We start from the raw sequence: 17,722 nt of genomic DNA, 5'->3' as shown, positions 1-17,722 counted from the left end.
GTAGCATCCACAGTTTTTTCCATAAGGCTCTTTAACCATGGACATTTTTTTGTAAAAGGTATGTTATTCACGGCATTCCTAAACAAATCAAACACTAGCTAGTAGTGAGACCTTGATCTACACCTGTAGATGTTCAATGCATTAAAAACATTCTGATGGCAAGAGTATAGTAGTTGCTAATGTCATAATGTATTTGTGAATGTTAGGACATGTCAAGGAAAAAGGTGTAACACCCTCTATTTTTTTGTAAGTCATGTAATATATCAAGTTAATATGTATAAAATATTTTTGGAGTACCGGGGTGGTATTGAGAAATTTTGAGTTTTTGGATTGATGATCCAGCATAGTAACCATGCCTGGAATTCTGTACATGCTAACATACTTAAGCAATATGTATGTGAAATTAACATAATAATGAAGACAATTATATTGAAACAAGGCAAAGAGTTTACCTTGAAAAAATGGATCCTGCACGTCTCCGCGAATGCATAGAGGAAAACATTGTCATTATTATGCAAAATTGAAAATGCATAAAACATAAACATTTGTAAAATTGATCAAATATTCAAGGTGCTATTACCATTCAAGCGGGTTATCTTTCCCTCGAGTCAAATCAATCTTTACATTGCTAACAGCAATATCTTCTTCTCTTAAAGTAACTCCTGCATTCTTCTGAAAAGTAAAGATAAGTGAACAGTGATTTTTATCCCAAAGATGAACATAATAGCATTAACATGAGAACAAGGAAATGATAAGTACCTGGGAGCAGACAATATCCTGTGGAGTGACATCTTTGAAATGTTCCAGTGTATCTTTTGGGACAGCATACTCATTACAGAACTGCACATAAGTTATTAGACATAGGATGAAAATCTAAAGAAACAAAGAATTCAGTAAGGACCAAGCAAAACTTGACAGAAAGCAAATAGCCCTTAAATCATTCAACTTCCTAAGCTTGATCATCTATGCAAGTTGCAATTGGATAGGTTTCCATTGCTATAATCCAAAGAGAATTCAATTCTTAGAATGTTACTTTTGACAAATTAAATCTTTATCATCCTCCTAAGGGCATTGGTGCAGAAATTTTTTAATAAGACAACAATTAAGGTGATAAAATATCATAGTCACAAATATCGGTACCGGCTATATCGCAGCGAGGCTACTTGTGATATTACAGGTTTGGTGATAAATCTTGGAAAAATCTTGGGGCTTAAAAATTATAAAAATAAAAAAATAATAAGTAAGAAAATATTATGTTTAGACAAAAAATACATAAATAACAAAAGAAATAAGTAAAAAATGTAAAAGAAAAAGGAAAACATATTTAAAATGTAAAAATTAAATAAAACAGTAAAATTAATTGATAATAATATGATAATATCATGAGACTATAGCGACATTCTCATGATAGCATTGTGATATTATCAAATTGGCGATATTATCAAATTGGCAATATTTTCAAAATATCGAGATATTTTACCTATATTATTGTTTGCTGAATTTACAGCGATAATATCACGATATTTTGAAAATATCACCAATATCTGTGACTGTAAAATATGTGACCCAGAGTTCATAAGCAAATCCGGACAGCATGCAACATGCAAAGAAATAGAGACAGTGCCTTATAATCTAGGTGAAGTATTTACTCCATTCTTTGTGCAGCTAAGTACTTCACAGTGTACACAAGTTGAGGCAAGGAGAGGCCAAGAGATTCATCAAAATGCAGCTGAAATGAGTGTGTTATAGCATTGAGAGGTGATTCACAAGACATACAGAATCAAAATACACAGCATCTAGGAAGTCTTAAACAACATGAAAAGTTGCTGATAGTGTATAGTAAAAGAGAAGTTTTATTTGAGGGAAAGTGATTTTTTATTAGATTCATCAATCAATTGGTGATGAGGGGTCACCTTAGAGCTACATCGAAGCAGAACAAATAAATTACAGACCTAATCCATGTGTGGCCATAAAAGAAGAGAAAAAAAAGAAAAAAAAAGGAATCACAGCCACAATTCTAATTTGAAGGAAAAACGATATGCAATGAAATCAATTGGTGGTAGGCTGGTAGCCAACCAATAATGATGGGGGGCTCCGTGATAATGCAGGACCACAAACACAATTAAGGGAAAGTACAAAAACTGACTTGAGAAGATCCACATGAGTTAGGCATCCTATAAGTATATGAGATTCATGTGAAGCCTTCACACATGAATAAAATATCTTCCCAACAGAGCATTGAAAACGAAGAAAGGAAGCGCATATTATGAAGCCATCAAACATGAGAAATGAATAGAAGCTATAAAAGATGAAATCAAGTCAATATATAAAAATGACGCATGGGACATAGTAGAAAAATTACAAGGCAAAAACATTTTCGGATGTAAATAAGTATATAAAGTAAGATACAAGTCCAATGGTAGCATAGAAAGATTTAAAGTTAGGTTCATTACAGGATACAATTAAAGGCATGGATTTTTATTATGAAGAAACCTTCAAACAAGTGGTTAAATTTGTTACATTCTGCATCATCTTATTAATAGTACTTTCCCTGGGATGGGACTTGTATCAGGTGCATGTAAAAAATGTTTTCTTGCATAGATAGTTAAACAAAAAAAGTTTACATGGAGCAACCACAAGATTTTGAGTAGGCAAATCTACAAAATTATATACACAAACTAAAGAAGTCCATATATGGACTAAATCAAGTTTCAAGAACTTCGTTCCAAAGTTTTCACAATGCATTAAAAGATTGGTGAATCCTAAGGGCTGCAGTTGATCACTCATTTTTTTATAAAGGAGAAAAGTAGTGATTGATATAATAGCAACTGGCAGTTCCTTTATAGCGATAAATGAAACCACAAATCATACTTAGCTCCAAATTTCAAATGAAAGATTTGGGTCAACTTTGATATTTTTTTAGAATTGAGATTGATAAAACACCTGGTTGCATAAAAATGTTACAACAACATGCAATTGATATGTTGCAAACATAGAATATGTTAAAACTGCAAGTCAATAAAGACATCTTTGGCAACGAACAAAAGAATATCAAAGGATGATGAAACCCACTAGCAGATGGAAAATGTTTAGAAGCATGGCTGCAGCACTGCAATATATCACTTTTACTAGACCAGACATCGCAGATGCAGTGAACTAGGTTCGCCAATATTCTTGCCTCAACTATCACTCACATGGAAAATTGAAAAAGAATAATGAGATATTGAAAGGAAGTTTGGGAAATGGCATAGTCTAAAACAAGAATAACCCTCATAGTGTACAGATTGAATCCATCGTTTGGTTTTTCATATGCAAACTGGGCAGGAGATCCAGATTTTAAGAATTCAATTCAGTATCATGATACTACATAAATTTGGGGACAAATTTAATCTCTTACTGCAGCGAAAAGAAAGAGTGGCCAAATCCGGCATTGAGGCTGAATATAGAGCTTTGACTAGTGTGATATCTGAAATTACATAATTTGAATCCTCATGACTTCCATGGGATTAACAGTACAAAAATAGGTATTCTGTGATAATAAGAGTGCTTTGGCCTTAAGGATGTAAACGGTTCAGATTTGGGTCAGATGTAGACAATACCAAATCCGACTAATCAGATATTGGCTAATAGGACTCATTCAATTCGGATGGGAAAAAACTACTACTGAATCAAAAATAAAATAACATGTAATCGGATTCAGATATCCATTGGATTTGATCATGAAATCCTCATACCGAATACAAATATAATTACTAATCAGATTCAGTTTTCTTAACCAAATCTGACAAATCGTATTTGGAAACGGGTTGGATATTGGACATATCCAACCCACTGACATCCCTATTTGGCCTTCATTGCAAACCTAACATTCAATGATAGATCCAAGCATATAGGAATTGATAATACATGAAGCACAAGATTAAAGCAAAATTCATCACCATAGAAGACCAAATAGCATATATATGTACAAAATGGTTGTCAAACCAATGACACATGTATCTAAAGAACAAGTTGCACATGTTTCAAAATTATGTACAACTTGAAGAAAAGTGTCTAGAGTGTCGATTAGTAAGGGGTCGCTGAAGTTCTATCAGTAGAACATGTTGTAGCACTTGATGCAATTAAGCTCTCTTTTAGTGTTGGCTTATTTGTATCCCTAATGGGGGTGTCTATTATAATAAGAAGATCAAGGAAGCCATCTCACTTTCTCTAATAAGAAAAGATTTTAGGGTTCATCTTCTTTAAATTTTCCTTTTCTCTACTCTCTCACAACACAAATCATTCCAAATTGTCATTGGATCCAGTTTATCATGAAAGAATAAAGCATGCATATATATATATATATATATATATATATATATATATATGAGAGATGGGAGTATCATCAGATGCCCCATTGTTGGACAGGAGCATCGAATGATTTTCAGCACGATCAGTGGCAGAAAAAATGTTCTGCAAGAAAGTTCTTTAGCGGAACACGTGGCATGCATCAGCCCATTCGATGAACAAATACCGTCCACTACTTTATATATATATATATATATATATATATATATATATATATATATATATATATATATATATATATATATGCATTAATATGTGGTCAGGTTGCCATGATCTTTTTGTTGCTTTTCATAAAACTGAACTTAACCTTATAGATGTGATCTATATGTTTTGCTTAGTGGGAATCGGCTCTTGGACCGTCCCATTATGACAAATAGGTAGGCTTCTATAAGGCTTCAAAAATCAAAGGCCCACAATATGCAATATTTTTTTGCTCATAAAAATATGACTGCTTGTGGATATCCTTAAAAAAACAATGAATATCAAGATTCAAAGAGATGATATGCAAGTTGAGAATGATTGATACATCCTCCCCAATTTGAGGGGGAGTGTTGGAGAGAGTAGAAAAGATACTAGTCAGTAAGAAACTTTTATATGTGCAATATTGTCTTTTTACCCTATCTTATGCATTTTTATTACTACTATATTTTGTAGGAGTAATTTTGTCCATGCTAGAAGGTTGTATTATATAATATACCTAATACCATGAATGAGAGGATACACAAAATTTTGATTGCCCTAATCTCCTCTTTTACTTCTTCTTTAACTCATTTTCTTAACTATTTACCACTACTTTTCCACATCAAAATACTGTGTAGACATATTAAGGACTACAAAATGTGAAAATAAGAAAACAACAGAAACAAGTATAAAGAAAGAAGAGCTATGTAGTGGAGGTATTTGAGACTGTTGATGAACCACAAGATGATGAACTAGAACGTGAAAAGTTTAGTAGGCAGAAAATGGCATAGATGAGAACTATTAAAGAAACATACACTTAGTAAAGAATGGATCAAATATACCTGATACAAATCCCTCCTGCGCATTCGAAGGATTAATTCCCTTGACTGCCTCAGCTCTTGATCAGGATCAGTTTCAATCTTTTTCATTATTGTGTCATCCAACTGCAGCATTTAATAATAAAACTCTTACCATCAAGATTCAGGTCTCAAGAGTTTCAACCTCACGATAACCAAAGGGCAAAATTCTGAGAACCTTCCAGTACTCTGCAGGGTTGTGGATCTTAGAAGAAATAGCAAGGTGCTCATTAGCAAGTAAAAGTGCATCTACGAACATTAGATCCAATGCCTGAGAACAGATGGACAATTATTCATTAAACTCAAATGACAAAAGTTACCTTGTTACGTAAGCATTCAAATAACAAATGGATTAATGAAAAAATAATAATAATATACCTTTACTTTTGCATGTGTATAGACTGTCCGGAAGAGATCAGCGCGAGCAGAAAACAGTCTCTGGATAGTAAGATCTGGCCAAATTATCTCAATACAGTCTCAAGAAGAGGATATGTGGATGCCAAATGGCAACAAGGACAACAATAAACTAAAAAAAAAAGAAATTGCACAACTATCACCATAATACCGACATTCCTTCGCTCGATAGCATATTTCATCTCCAATGACGCGCATGCTATCCATCAACCTAGAAAAAAAAGTACACCTTTAAAAGAGATTTGGGTCTGAAAAATGAAAATGAGCTCACTCAGATATACAGAAAGATGGTCAGTAGAAGAAAGGAATCATTAAACTCTACCCTTAACAATTTTCATGATTACTAAAGCACCTATTGTATGCTTAATAAGATTACATAAGACAGTAGTGGTTACAATACACTATATATATATATATATATATATATATATATATATATATATATATATCCCCAAAGGTTAATATAATGATTCTGCTAATGACTGAATTAGAAGAGATCTTGAAATTAATTGAGCAGCATGCCTGCAGAAAACAAACAAGATTAAAGACATTGAACAGACATTGAATAGTGCAGAAAAATTATATCCTTTTATTAAACTTCAAAATCCATAATTTGCAGCCTCAAATTTCCACAATCAATTAGAAATCTTGCAGAAAATGTAAGGAAATCACATGTAAAAACAAGGGAAATTTTCACCAAACCTTTCAGTCTAATTTATATGATAACCAAACTTTTGAGGCATTTCGATTTCCCAGAAAGTTTTTGTTTGAGTTAAGGCAACAACTCCTGGATTAGTCAGTGTTAAAATTACCATTGTCTATTAAATGACCAAATCTGCCTGCACAATCGTAAATAAACCTTACTTGCAAAACACTTGGAAAAGCCACTTTCATTGAAAGAAGTTTCCAAATAATACAAAATTCGGATATCCAAAGGAAAATCCGTGACAAAACCCAAAAACGTCCAGGACGCGAGCTAAGAGCAGGAAAAGAAAATCTTGAAGTCATCTTGCCATCGCGCCAACGCCCGTGGTGTACCTAATCATCACCTGTACCCATAGAATGAGTTAGTTTCGCGAAAAACTAGTAAGTGCACAAGAGAGATTACAGGAAATTTAATTAAAAGCATTTAATTTAGCATGCTAAGCAGTTTAAAGCAGATCAGCAGTTAAACAGGTAAGCAGTTCAAAGCAAATAAACATTGCAACTGTCAAACACAACATGACGATTCATTTGATCGTAAGCTGTGAACTACCACACAACTAGCAAGTCTCATGACCCATCAACCAGTGTGAACAGACTTTATGTTTCGATATTACTGGCCTGCAGGTACGCGTAGATAAATCATAGAAACAACTGAGACTAGTTCGAGCGTCTGTTATGTTATGTATTTTCAATAACCCGAATAGCTAGTTGAGTCCGCTCCTAAGAGGACGACTTTAGTCAAGAGAGGATTCTCCAAAAGCAGGTACTTGGCAACGGATGCATCCAACTTCTGTAGAAGTCCATGAGATCTACCACCTAGGATAATGTCAGGTAGTCCCTTCCCCTAACTCCAATGACTGGGGAGGCCGGATCTTTACCCGTGGGGTGGTTATTAACAACCTGTCCATTGGAGTGTGTACCGTTCTGTCATCTCCCTTGACAGACTACAAGAAGCGAATGAGTGCGTCAGGGGTAAATTAACTGACCACTCATTCTATATGCTCTGGTCTTTTTACCAAATAAGCATCTTACCTGTGAAGGCGATCCTATTTTTATGTTTTTACAGCATTGTGCATTTAGCACTGTTCGAGGTCGCACGACCGTCTCATCCAATCATCGCAGTACTAGCGTGTAGTCTACGACTACAAGTACTCTGGGATGAAAGGGGTATAGTTCCTCAATAGGAGCCTCAACAAAAGTGTTTCATAAAGATGTAATGTTTCTTAAACTTTACTTTTGACATTCTTTATCTTTTGAAACAACCAACAACTTGTACCAACATTTGGCATACAATTTCTATAATTTCATCCGCTATCGTGGTATCTACATGCCTCGCATGACACGATACCGGACTCCATAGAGGGGATACTGGTTTCTCAACAGAACCCTCGCTAAGAAGTTCACTCAAGCCCCAATTCGGGGTTACCCGAGATATGTCGAATAGACGAACAAAACCAGCCAATCACATCCTTCCAAATACTTCGATTTGGGCACTTTTTGATGCTTTTGCGCAGCTCTCTAAATTCTCAAGTCTACTTTGCAGGACTGCTCACTCGAAAAGCCAGGATCCCTGCTAGGGATCCCTCTCCTTAGACGATGATGTATCGTTAAGCTCCCGACTCAACTCTTGTCGCAAGAGGAAGAGTGGTAAATGCCTCTTGCATCCTCCACGAGAATGTCTTTATAGCACATGCAATGAGCAAAAACCTAAGTGTCAGCTGCAATGGCAAGGCAATAACGAAACATTTGCAAAAGCAGGAGCCTGAGCGCAAAGCGCGACGACAAAGTAAAGACATGACAAAAAGTAAAAGACAAGGATTGTGAAACCGTGTCCTTAAGTTAAATGCGTACTCGTATAAATATATATATATATATATGTATATATATATATGCATATATATTTATTTAATTGTCCTTTTTAGTTAATTGAACTTAATTCAATTGTCCAAGTCCTCCATGAAATCTTCCCCTACCTTGGGGAGTTGCGAGATTGTTGGCGGCTGCGAGTGTAAGCAATTAACGGGTCGGGTCGCGGGGTGCGAGCGGGATCCATCGTACGAGCTGCAAAAGCGAGACGTCAACATGCAATCTCAATCAGAAAGGTAGAGAAGACAGGGGCACTGCCTCTATTCTGTCGTGAAAGAGGCAGAGGCAGGGGCAACGTGCCTCTGCAAACCTGCTTTAAGTGTAAGAAGCAGGGGCAGGGGCTGCGAGCCCCTGCTAACCTGCTGTCAGCGAGAAACAGAGAGGCAGGGGGCTGCACCCCTGCCTGAAGAAGACAACGAGGGAGGCTTCGCCCTGCCTGCTGAAAGAGCAAAGAGATAAGAGCGAGGCCCTTGCCTGCTAGCCATAAAGGGGGAGGCATGGGGGTTGCACCCCTGCCTAATGAAGGCAACGAGGGAGGCAGGGGCTTCGTCCTACCTGCCGGAAGAGCAAAGAAGCAGGGGCCAAGCCCCTACCCGTTAGCACAAAGGGAGAGGCACGGAGCTGCACCCCTGCCTAATGAAGGCAACGAGGGAGGCAGGGGCTTTGCCCTGCCTGCCAGAAGAGAAAAGAGACAGGGGCCAAGCCCCTACCCGTTAGCACAAAGGGGGAGGCAGAGGGCTTTACCCCTGCCTGCCAAACTTAGTAGAGGCAAGGGCAACGCCCCTGCCTACTAGAAGGAGAAGAAGGCACAAGGAGGGGGCTCGGCCCCTCCCTCACCAAACTTAGGGTGCAGGGAGGAGGCTCAACCCCTCTCCTGACCAAAAGAGGGAGCAGGGAGGGGCTCGACCCCTTCCCTGTCGTCAAAGAGAGCAAGGAGGAGGCTGGGCCCCTCCCCTGCTAAAGGTGGCACAGGGAGGGGGTTCAACCCCTCCCTTGGCCGCAGGGATCACAGGGAGGGCTCGGCCCCTCCCCCGCCAAAAGGAGATGCAGGGAGGAGGCTCGACCCCTCCCCCGCCAAATACGGCACGCAGGGAGGAGTTTGGCTCATCCCCTGCAAACAGAGGCATTGGGAGGGGGCTGGGCCCCTCCCTCGCAAAGCACATCGCAGGGAGAGGGCTCTGCCCCTCCCCTGCTATTTAAGTCAACAAGGAGGGGGCTTTGCCCCTCCCTTGCGATTGAGGGAGACAGGGAGGTAGCTTAGCCCCTCCCAGTGCAAACGTAGAAGTGAGGGAGAGAGAGACGGAAGGAAAAGGAGAAGAAGAACGAGGGGGGCGTACCTGGGGGTTGCCGGAAGAAGCTCACCGAAAAGGAGCCTGCCGGAAGAAGGGGGGTCGTCGGTGGCCGCTACTCGGCAGACGCGAGGAGAGGGGGGTCAGGTAGAGAGAGAGAGAGAGAGAGAGAGAGAGAGAGAACGGAAGAGCAGAGGGGAAGGAGGTTTCGAGAAACCTCCCCCCTTTGCCTCGTTGTCTTTAAAAGGCAGATAGAGAGGCGGTGGCCTCGGGTCGGGTCCGGATCCGACCCGAATCTGCATTTTTTTTCTCGGGTTTTACACACACCCCATATATAGAGAGAGAAAAGAGAGGAAGAGATAGAGAAAAAGTCATCTCTAGCCATTGGTCTAGAAATCTAGCTCTTGGGCTTAGTCCTAACACAATTCTAGTTGTTGGGCTGAGTTCCCAACAACTAGACTGTTGGGCTGAGTTCCAACAACTAGTGTAAAGTCAACTTTAGTTGACTTTACAATGAATATATATTATATATATACATACAAAAAGGATAATCTTAACACTATATTCTTGTAGCTCTCTCTTTTTCATGAATGAAAAATAGAAGTAGACTTCCCTCTCTATTCTCGTCTCTTCCCCCCTTATCCGTTTGTTCCTGCTGGTACCACAATTTCAATATGGTATCAAAGCTTGATTGAAATCGAAAGGGTTCCTTGTTAAAGATCGTGAGAAGAAGAAGATTCATTTATGTTGGGATCCATGTCGTTTTGTGTGCTTCGTTGTTGACGTCCATACCGAGCTTGGTTTTTTGGTCGATTGAGGTTGGATTCCATTACTTCTTGATTTTTGTGATTGAATGAACCAAAATTTTCAATGATCGGATGAAATCTCGATTTTTTGTAGATTTTTCTTATTTCTGAAAAAAGGTGATGAACAGTACTCTGAATGCAAGAAGTTTGTGATTGTGATGTTGTTGGTGGGTTTTGTTTGCCCAAATCAGTTGTAATCTGGTCGTTTTTGGGTGTGATAGATTGAGACTGATTCGAAGGGCTGTTTTGGTGTTTGGGTGCAGTTTTGACGATGATTTTTTGTGGAACATTTCTTGTCTTTTTTGAAAAACATGATGAATTGTACCCTGAACGTAAGAAGTTCATGATTGTGATGTTGTTAGTGGGTTTTGTTTGCCCAAATCAGTTGCAATCTAGTCATTTTTTGGTGTGTGATAGATTGAGACTCATTTGAAGGGCTTTCTTTTGTAATGAAATATGCGGAAATAAGAACAATGTCCTACAATGGACATTCACACATAGAAAGCAAATAACAAGTCCAAAATGGACATACACAAAAGCCAACAATGACTTGCAAACATAAAATCTTTATAAATGCAAAAAAGGGCTTCAAGAAGCCATACTTTACAAAGGGAGAGACCACACTTATTTATAGGCAAAGGAGAGTGAGATAGAGGGAGAAAAGAAAGAGAGAGAGACCACATTGGGAGGCCCAACAAGGTGTCGTTGGGCTCCCAATGGGCCCAATGACTCTTAGTTGGGACCCCAATGTGAATGCATTAAATGCATTTCATAAAAAGAAAAACAAAAAATAAAAGGAAGAAAAGAAAAAATAAGAAAAGAAGAAAAAATATAAAAATGACTATAATGCCCCTATTGGGCAGAATTACAGGAATACTCTTATCAGGTATATATATATATATTAATTACATGTATTTTTACACCCTCCCTCAAGCTTTACGGGGATATAACTGAAAGCTTGTTGAGAAGGAACATAAAATGTGGAGCAGCAAGAGCTTTAGTGAAGAAGTCTGCCAACTGGTACTCTAATGTAATGTAAGGCAGTGCTATGGTTCCACTTAGGTATTCATCACGAATATCGTGGCAGTCTATCTCAATGTGTTTAGTACGCTCATGGAAGGTTTGATTGCTTGCAATATAAATTACACTTTTGTTGTCGCAACACATTTTTGAAGGAGTAGAGATAACTATGCCCATATCACTGAGAAGACTTCTAAGTCACACAAGCTCCATGGTTGTAGTTGTCATTGCACGATACTCCGCTTCAGTTGAGGACAATGATACTTTGTGTTGCTTCTTGCATCTCCAGAAAATCACAGTCACCTAAGAAAACACAAAAACCAGTAGTTGAGACTCTATCATTGAGATTTCCTCCCCAATCAGCATCAGTATAAGCAATTAAATTAAGTGATGACGAAGAGGAAAGAAAAACTCCCTTAGTTATGGTGTTTTTAATGTATCTGACTATTCTTAAGACTGCACTCATGTGCAAAGTTGTAGGTGCATGTTGAAACTGACTGACTGAGTGAACAACATGAGCTATGTCTGGCCGAGTGATGCATAAGTATGTTAGAGACCCAACAAGTTGGCGGTAGGGAGTAGGATCCGCGAGAAATGTTTCATCTTCCAACCTTAACTTTGCATTGATAACCTTAGGGGTTTTTGTTTTCTTATCATCTGAAATGCCAAACTTGGAACAAATGTCAGCAGCAAGTTTCATCTGAGAGAGAATGTACCCTCGGGGAGAGTATGCTACTTCAATACCTAAAAAATATCTTAAGAAACTAAGGTCAGACATGTCAAAATTTTCTTTTAAAACTTTCTTAATATCAATGATTCCTTGCTTATCACTTCCAGTGATGATCATGTCATTAACATAAAGTAGTAGAATGATTACTGAAGACCCTACATTTTTCACAAACAAAGCAGTGTCAGTATAACATAAATGAAAATTTAAACTTGTCATTACATTGCTAAATCTATCATACCAAGCCTTTGGAGCTTGTTTTAAACCATATAATGCCTTTTTAAGTTTGAGAATTTTATTTTCACCAATACATACTTCAGGTGAAGGATCTATGTAGACCTCTTCATTTAATTCACCATTTAGAAATGCATTCTTAACATCTAAATGATAAATAGGCCATTTTTTAACTGATGCAACCGCAATAAGAGTCCTAACATTAGTCATCCTAGCTACAGGAGTGAAGGTTTCTTGATAGTCTATACTGTATTCTTGAGTGTATCCCTTGGCTACCAACCGGGCTTTATAGCATTCTAATGACCCATCACTTTTAGTTTTGATGTTGAAGATTCATCTGCATCCAATAGCTTTCTTTCCAGTGGGTAATGAGGTTATTTCCCAGGTTTTTGCCTTCTCAAGGGCACTAAGTTCTAAGTTCATGGCTTCAACCCACTGAGGAATGTTTTTGGCTTCATTATAATGTGACGGTTCATGAAAAGAGTGTAACGCAATTAGACACGCTCTATACTTTGGTGTTAGAGACTCATAGGAAACAAATCTATTAGGAGGATTGGAGATTCGGTCGGATCTCCTTAAAGAGGTTTCTTCTATATTGGAACCTTGAGAGTATTTTTCTAAGGCACTCATGGGAACTTGTTGACCACGCCTAACATAGGTTTGAATTGGTCTATCACTTTCATTTTCAATATTGTTAAGAGGAATATCCTCTAGGTCATTCAACAAATCATTAGAAATTTCTTCTTCTTGAGGAGTCACATCTTCTTGAGAAAGAAGATCAAATAAGAAAGCATATTCGCTTTCGTCAATATCTTTAGTTTTCTCAAAACCATTTTCATTTTCTAAAAAGGTTACATCTTTAGAGATATAGTTTGTTCTTTTTAAGATCGAAGCATCTAAAACCCTTTTCTCCATATCCTAAGAAAACACATCCAATAGCTTTAGAAGATAATTTATCTCTTTTATATGTAAGGACAAAACATTTACACCCAAAAATTCTTAATCTATTGAAATCGGGTGCTCTTTCAAATAATTTTTCATATGGAGATGTATTTTGTAATGATGAAGATATCATTTTATTTATCAAGATGATGTTAAAGCGGCTTCGGCCCAATAACTTTTTAGAATTTCTTTGAAAATAAGAAGTGTCCTAGTGGTTTTCAAAATATGTCTATGCTTTCTTTCGGTTAGACCCTTTTGTTGAGGAGTCCTAGGACATGATCTTTGATGACAAATTCCATTTGTTTCGAAATAATTTTAAAATTCATTTGATAGATACTCTCTGTAATGAAATACGCGGAAATAAACACAATGTCCTATAATGGACATTCACACATAAAATGCAAAGATCAAGTCCACAATGGACATGCACAAAAGCCAACAACGACTTGCAAAATATGAAAATGTTATAGAAGCAAGAAATGGGCTTCAAGAAGCCTTACCATGCAAAGGGGTCTACCCCTTTATTTATAGACAAGAGAGTGAGAGAGAGAGAGAGGGAGAAAAGAAGAGGAGCGGGCATTGGGGGGCCCAACAAGGAGTCGTTAGGCCCCCAACGGTCACATTTGTGATCGTTGGGGGTCCAACGACTCTTGGTTGGGACCCCAAATGCAACATGCATTTAATGCATGTACAATAAAAACAAAAAAAGAAAAATACAAATGATAAAGGGAAAAAGAAAAAGAAGAAAAGCATGGAAAAGACTAAATTGCCCCTATTGGGAAAAATTATAGAAATACCCTTAGTCGGGTATGATGAAATTATATATATATATATATGAGTATATATATTTTAACACTCTAGCCGGTTACCTGGTCTTGATCATATACACCCTCGCAGATAATCCTTTGGAGATTAGGTCCTCAACAGATATCATACTCAGTGATACATGCATCAATACAATCGACTACTCCGAACAATTGACCGCTCTTGGGGTCAGAAGCCATCAATATGGGCACAAGCATGTATATCAGCAATATGCATCGTATCACTTCACATAGTAAAACAAAACACACGATCACCCATTCCTCCAATAAGGTTCCATGAACCATGAACATATTATCACGTACTTCCAACATTTCTTATCACGTGGCATATCAATCGCATCACACAGAAACATATAATACTATGCATCGTGTTATTGCCACAAGGAACATTGCAATCCTCAAATAGGACCTCAAAGCATGTGTAAACGACACACGAGAACATGCAGATATGGCAATCCAACTGATTCTATAGGCGAAGAGTAACTAACTCTATCCGACAGCCAAACAAAACAACTGAATAAGACAAACACTCATAACAATGCTCGTAATACATACAATTATCATTAAATGGCTTAGTCCATCAGCAAATAATTAAATTAATCGTAAGGCATAAACCATTGCATCACAAGTCATTCATAAGCAATCATACGACAGTAGTTATATCACAATATGTAAGCAGCTTATAAGACAAGCGACCACATCAATCCTAGTTGCCACCAGTTCGTATATTACGAGTTGTATGCAATCACATCAATCATAAGAGATGCAAGCCAACAAGTGTTACGCAACAATAAGCACCAAACAGTTCGACCAAGGGGTAAAGCAAGTCACATGCTAATATGTAGCAACTGGCATAATGCTATTATTATAAGCATTTAACTAGTATGAGAAGCTAGATGTTACTTAGCAAGGAACTGCGTAAGCAGTTTAACAAACTAGAGTAACGCCTCGACAGGCGGGTACAGCTCAACGAGTAACATACTGAACTACCGAGCAAGTACGCAATCGACCAGTGTGAACAGACTTTATGTTTCGATATTACTGGCCTGCGGGTACGCGCAGGCAAAACTTAGAAACAACTGAGACTAGTTTGGGCGTCTGTTATTCTATGTATTTTCAATAACCCGAATAGCTAGTTGAGTCCGCTCCAAAAGGGACAGCTTTAGTCGAGAGGGGATTCTCCAGAGGCTGATAAGCAGTGCCACAGATGCATCCAACTTCTGCAGAAGTGTTGAGCTAACTATTGTAGCCCCTTTTCCCTACCTCCAATGACTGGGGAGGTCGGATCATTGCCCGTGGGGTGGTTGTTAACAACCTGCCCATTGGAGTTTTGTACCGCTCTGTCCTCTCCCTTGACAGACAACAAGAAGCGAATAGGTACATTAGGGGTTGCTTAACTAACAACCTATTTTATGTTGTGGTCTTTAACCCACTCGAGCATCTTACTTGTGAAGGCGAATGTGAGGCCATTTTATGTGATTACAGCATTATGCATTTAGCACTATTTGAGGTTGCACGACCATCTCATCCGATCATCGCAGTACTAGACGTGTTGTGCACGACTACAAGTACTACAAGTAATGCTTCTCAAACTATACTTTGACATTCTTTATCTTTTGAAACAGCCAGCAACTTGTGCCAACAATTGGCATATGATTATCTCGAATCTCATCCGCTATCGAGGTATCTACATGCCTCGCATGACTCGATACCGGCCTCGATAGACGGGATACGGGTTTTTCAACAGAACACCCACTAAGAAGTTCGCTCGAACCCCCAATTCGGGATCACCCGAGATATGCCGAAAAGACGAACAGAACCAGCCAATCACATCCTTCCAAATGCTTCGATTTGGGTAGTCTTTGATGCTTTTGCGCAACTCCCTAAATCTCAAGTCTACTATACAGGAACTGCGTACTCGAATAGCTAGGATCCTTGCGAGGTATCCCTCTCCTTAGACAAGGATGTATCGCTCGCTCCCGACTGAACTCTTGTCGCAACAGGGAGAGTGGTAGATGTCTCTTGCATCCTCCACGAGGATACTTCAAACGTGTATGCAATGAGCGAAAACCTGAGCGTCATCTGCAATAGCAAAGCAGTAACAACACATATGCAAAAGCAAGAGCCTGGGCGTAAAGCGCGACGACAAAGTAAAGACTATAGGCAGGAGTGCAACACAAAACCTTTGCACGATGCGCGACGATAAAGTAAAGGACTGTAAGCAGGAGTGCAACGCAAAACCTTTGAGCGATGCACGACGGCAAAATAAAGGACTGTAAGCAGGAGCGCAACGCAAAACCTTTGCGCGATGCGCGACGGCAAAGTAAGGGACTGTAAGCAGGAGTGCAACGCAAAACCTTTGCGCAATGCGTGACGGCAAAGTAAGGGACAAGGATCGCGAAACCGCGTCCTTGAGTTAAGTGCGTACTCGTATAAATATATATGATATATATATATGATATATATATATGTGCATTTATATTTATTTAATTATCCTTTTTAGTTAATTGAACTCAATTCAATTATTAAAGTCTTTTGTGTAATCTTCCCCTATCTTTGAGAGTTGCAAGCTTGCTGGCGTTTGCGAGTGTAAGCGATGGACGACTCGGGTTGCGGAGCGCGAGCAGGATCCGTCGCACGAGCTGCAAAAGTAATGATCTTAGCAAGCTAATACCAAAAATAGAAGGTCAGGGGCACTGTCGTCGTCCTGACGTAAGGGAAGCAGAGACAGGGGCATCGTGCCCCTGCACACCTGCTATCAGCGCAAGAAGCAGGGGCAGGTGCTGCGAGTACCTGCTAACCTGTTGTCAGCAACCAACGAGGAGGCAGGGGGTTGCACCCCTGCCCTCAGAAAGCAAAGGGGTAGGCAGGGTTGCGCCCCTGTCAGCAACGAAGGAGAGACAAAGCCCCCTGCCTGTCAACAACGAAGGAGAGACAGAGGACTTCGCCCCTGCCTAACAAACATGTAAACTATGTCACATGGGTGCGGGTGCGGGGATGCGGCACTTCCAAAAAACCCGGGTGCGGGAGTGCGGCAGGGGCAAAAATGTAAAAAAAAAATTTATATATATATATATATATATATATATATATATACAATTTTGAAGTTTTAACAGTTTAACATTTAACAGTAAACATTGTCATAAACTCATAATATGATTCATCATGCATGCAGTATATCAACCCAAATATCAAATTATCAATCAAATAAGTAAAGCAATTACATAAATCGACCTAAATATCAATCAAATAAGTATTATATAAAAGAACTAAATTACATACCAAAGTATATCCTGATCAAGTAATGGATGTTAATAATTTTCTTCTTCATCATCAAATGCATCATTAGAAGGAATACTGGGCTCAGCTAAATCCATGTTTGTTACGTTGAATTCATGTTCTCCCTCGAAGTCACACTCTTCTGGGTTTACATCCCAAAATTTGGATGTTCCTTGTGTGAAAATCTCTATAAAAAAGGATTTCGTGTATAAACACAATACTAGAAACACAA

General features: G+C 38.7%; 1 protein-coding gene across 11 annotated transcripts in view; it reads right to left on the bottom strand.

Moving 5' to 3' along the window:
* Window positions 1–17,722, bottom strand: part of LOC149843588 (uncharacterized) — a 94,597-nt gene that overhangs the window by 8,169 nt on the left and 68,706 nt on the right. For 4 of the 11 annotated variants that reach the window (XM_089999939.1, XM_089999943.1, XM_089999945.1 and 1 more), the window contains 7 exons: window positions 5,942–6,009; window positions 5,763–5,836; window positions 5,563–5,655; window positions 5,370–5,471; window positions 760–840; window positions 581–672; window positions 453–468 (listed from right to left, as the gene is read on the bottom strand). In XM_089999939.1, coding sequence (XP_089856065.1) covers window positions 453–468; window positions 581–672; window positions 760–840; window positions 5,370–5,471; window positions 5,563–5,655; window positions 5,763–5,836; window positions 5,942–6,009 — 526 coding nt within the window. Of the gene's footprint in view, window positions 1–452; window positions 477–580; window positions 673–759; window positions 841–5,369; window positions 5,472–5,562; window positions 5,656–5,762; window positions 5,837–5,941; window positions 6,010–17,722 lie in introns of all 11 variants that reach the window. The other 7 variants (XM_089999942.1, XM_089999944.1, XR_016430907.1 and 4 more) reach the window with 5 other exon arrangements.

The sequence above is a fragment of the Nuphar pumila genome, chromosome 3 (genome assembly GCF_984573655.1).
Source record: "Nuphar pumila chromosome 3, dmNupPumi1.hap1.1, whole genome shotgun sequence".
In the NCBI taxonomy this organism is placed as follows: Eukaryota; Viridiplantae; Streptophyta; class Magnoliopsida; order Nymphaeales; family Nymphaeaceae; genus Nuphar; species Nuphar pumila.
Note: the sequence above shows the minus strand (reverse complement) of the source record. Positions and strands in the feature narration are given on the sequence as shown.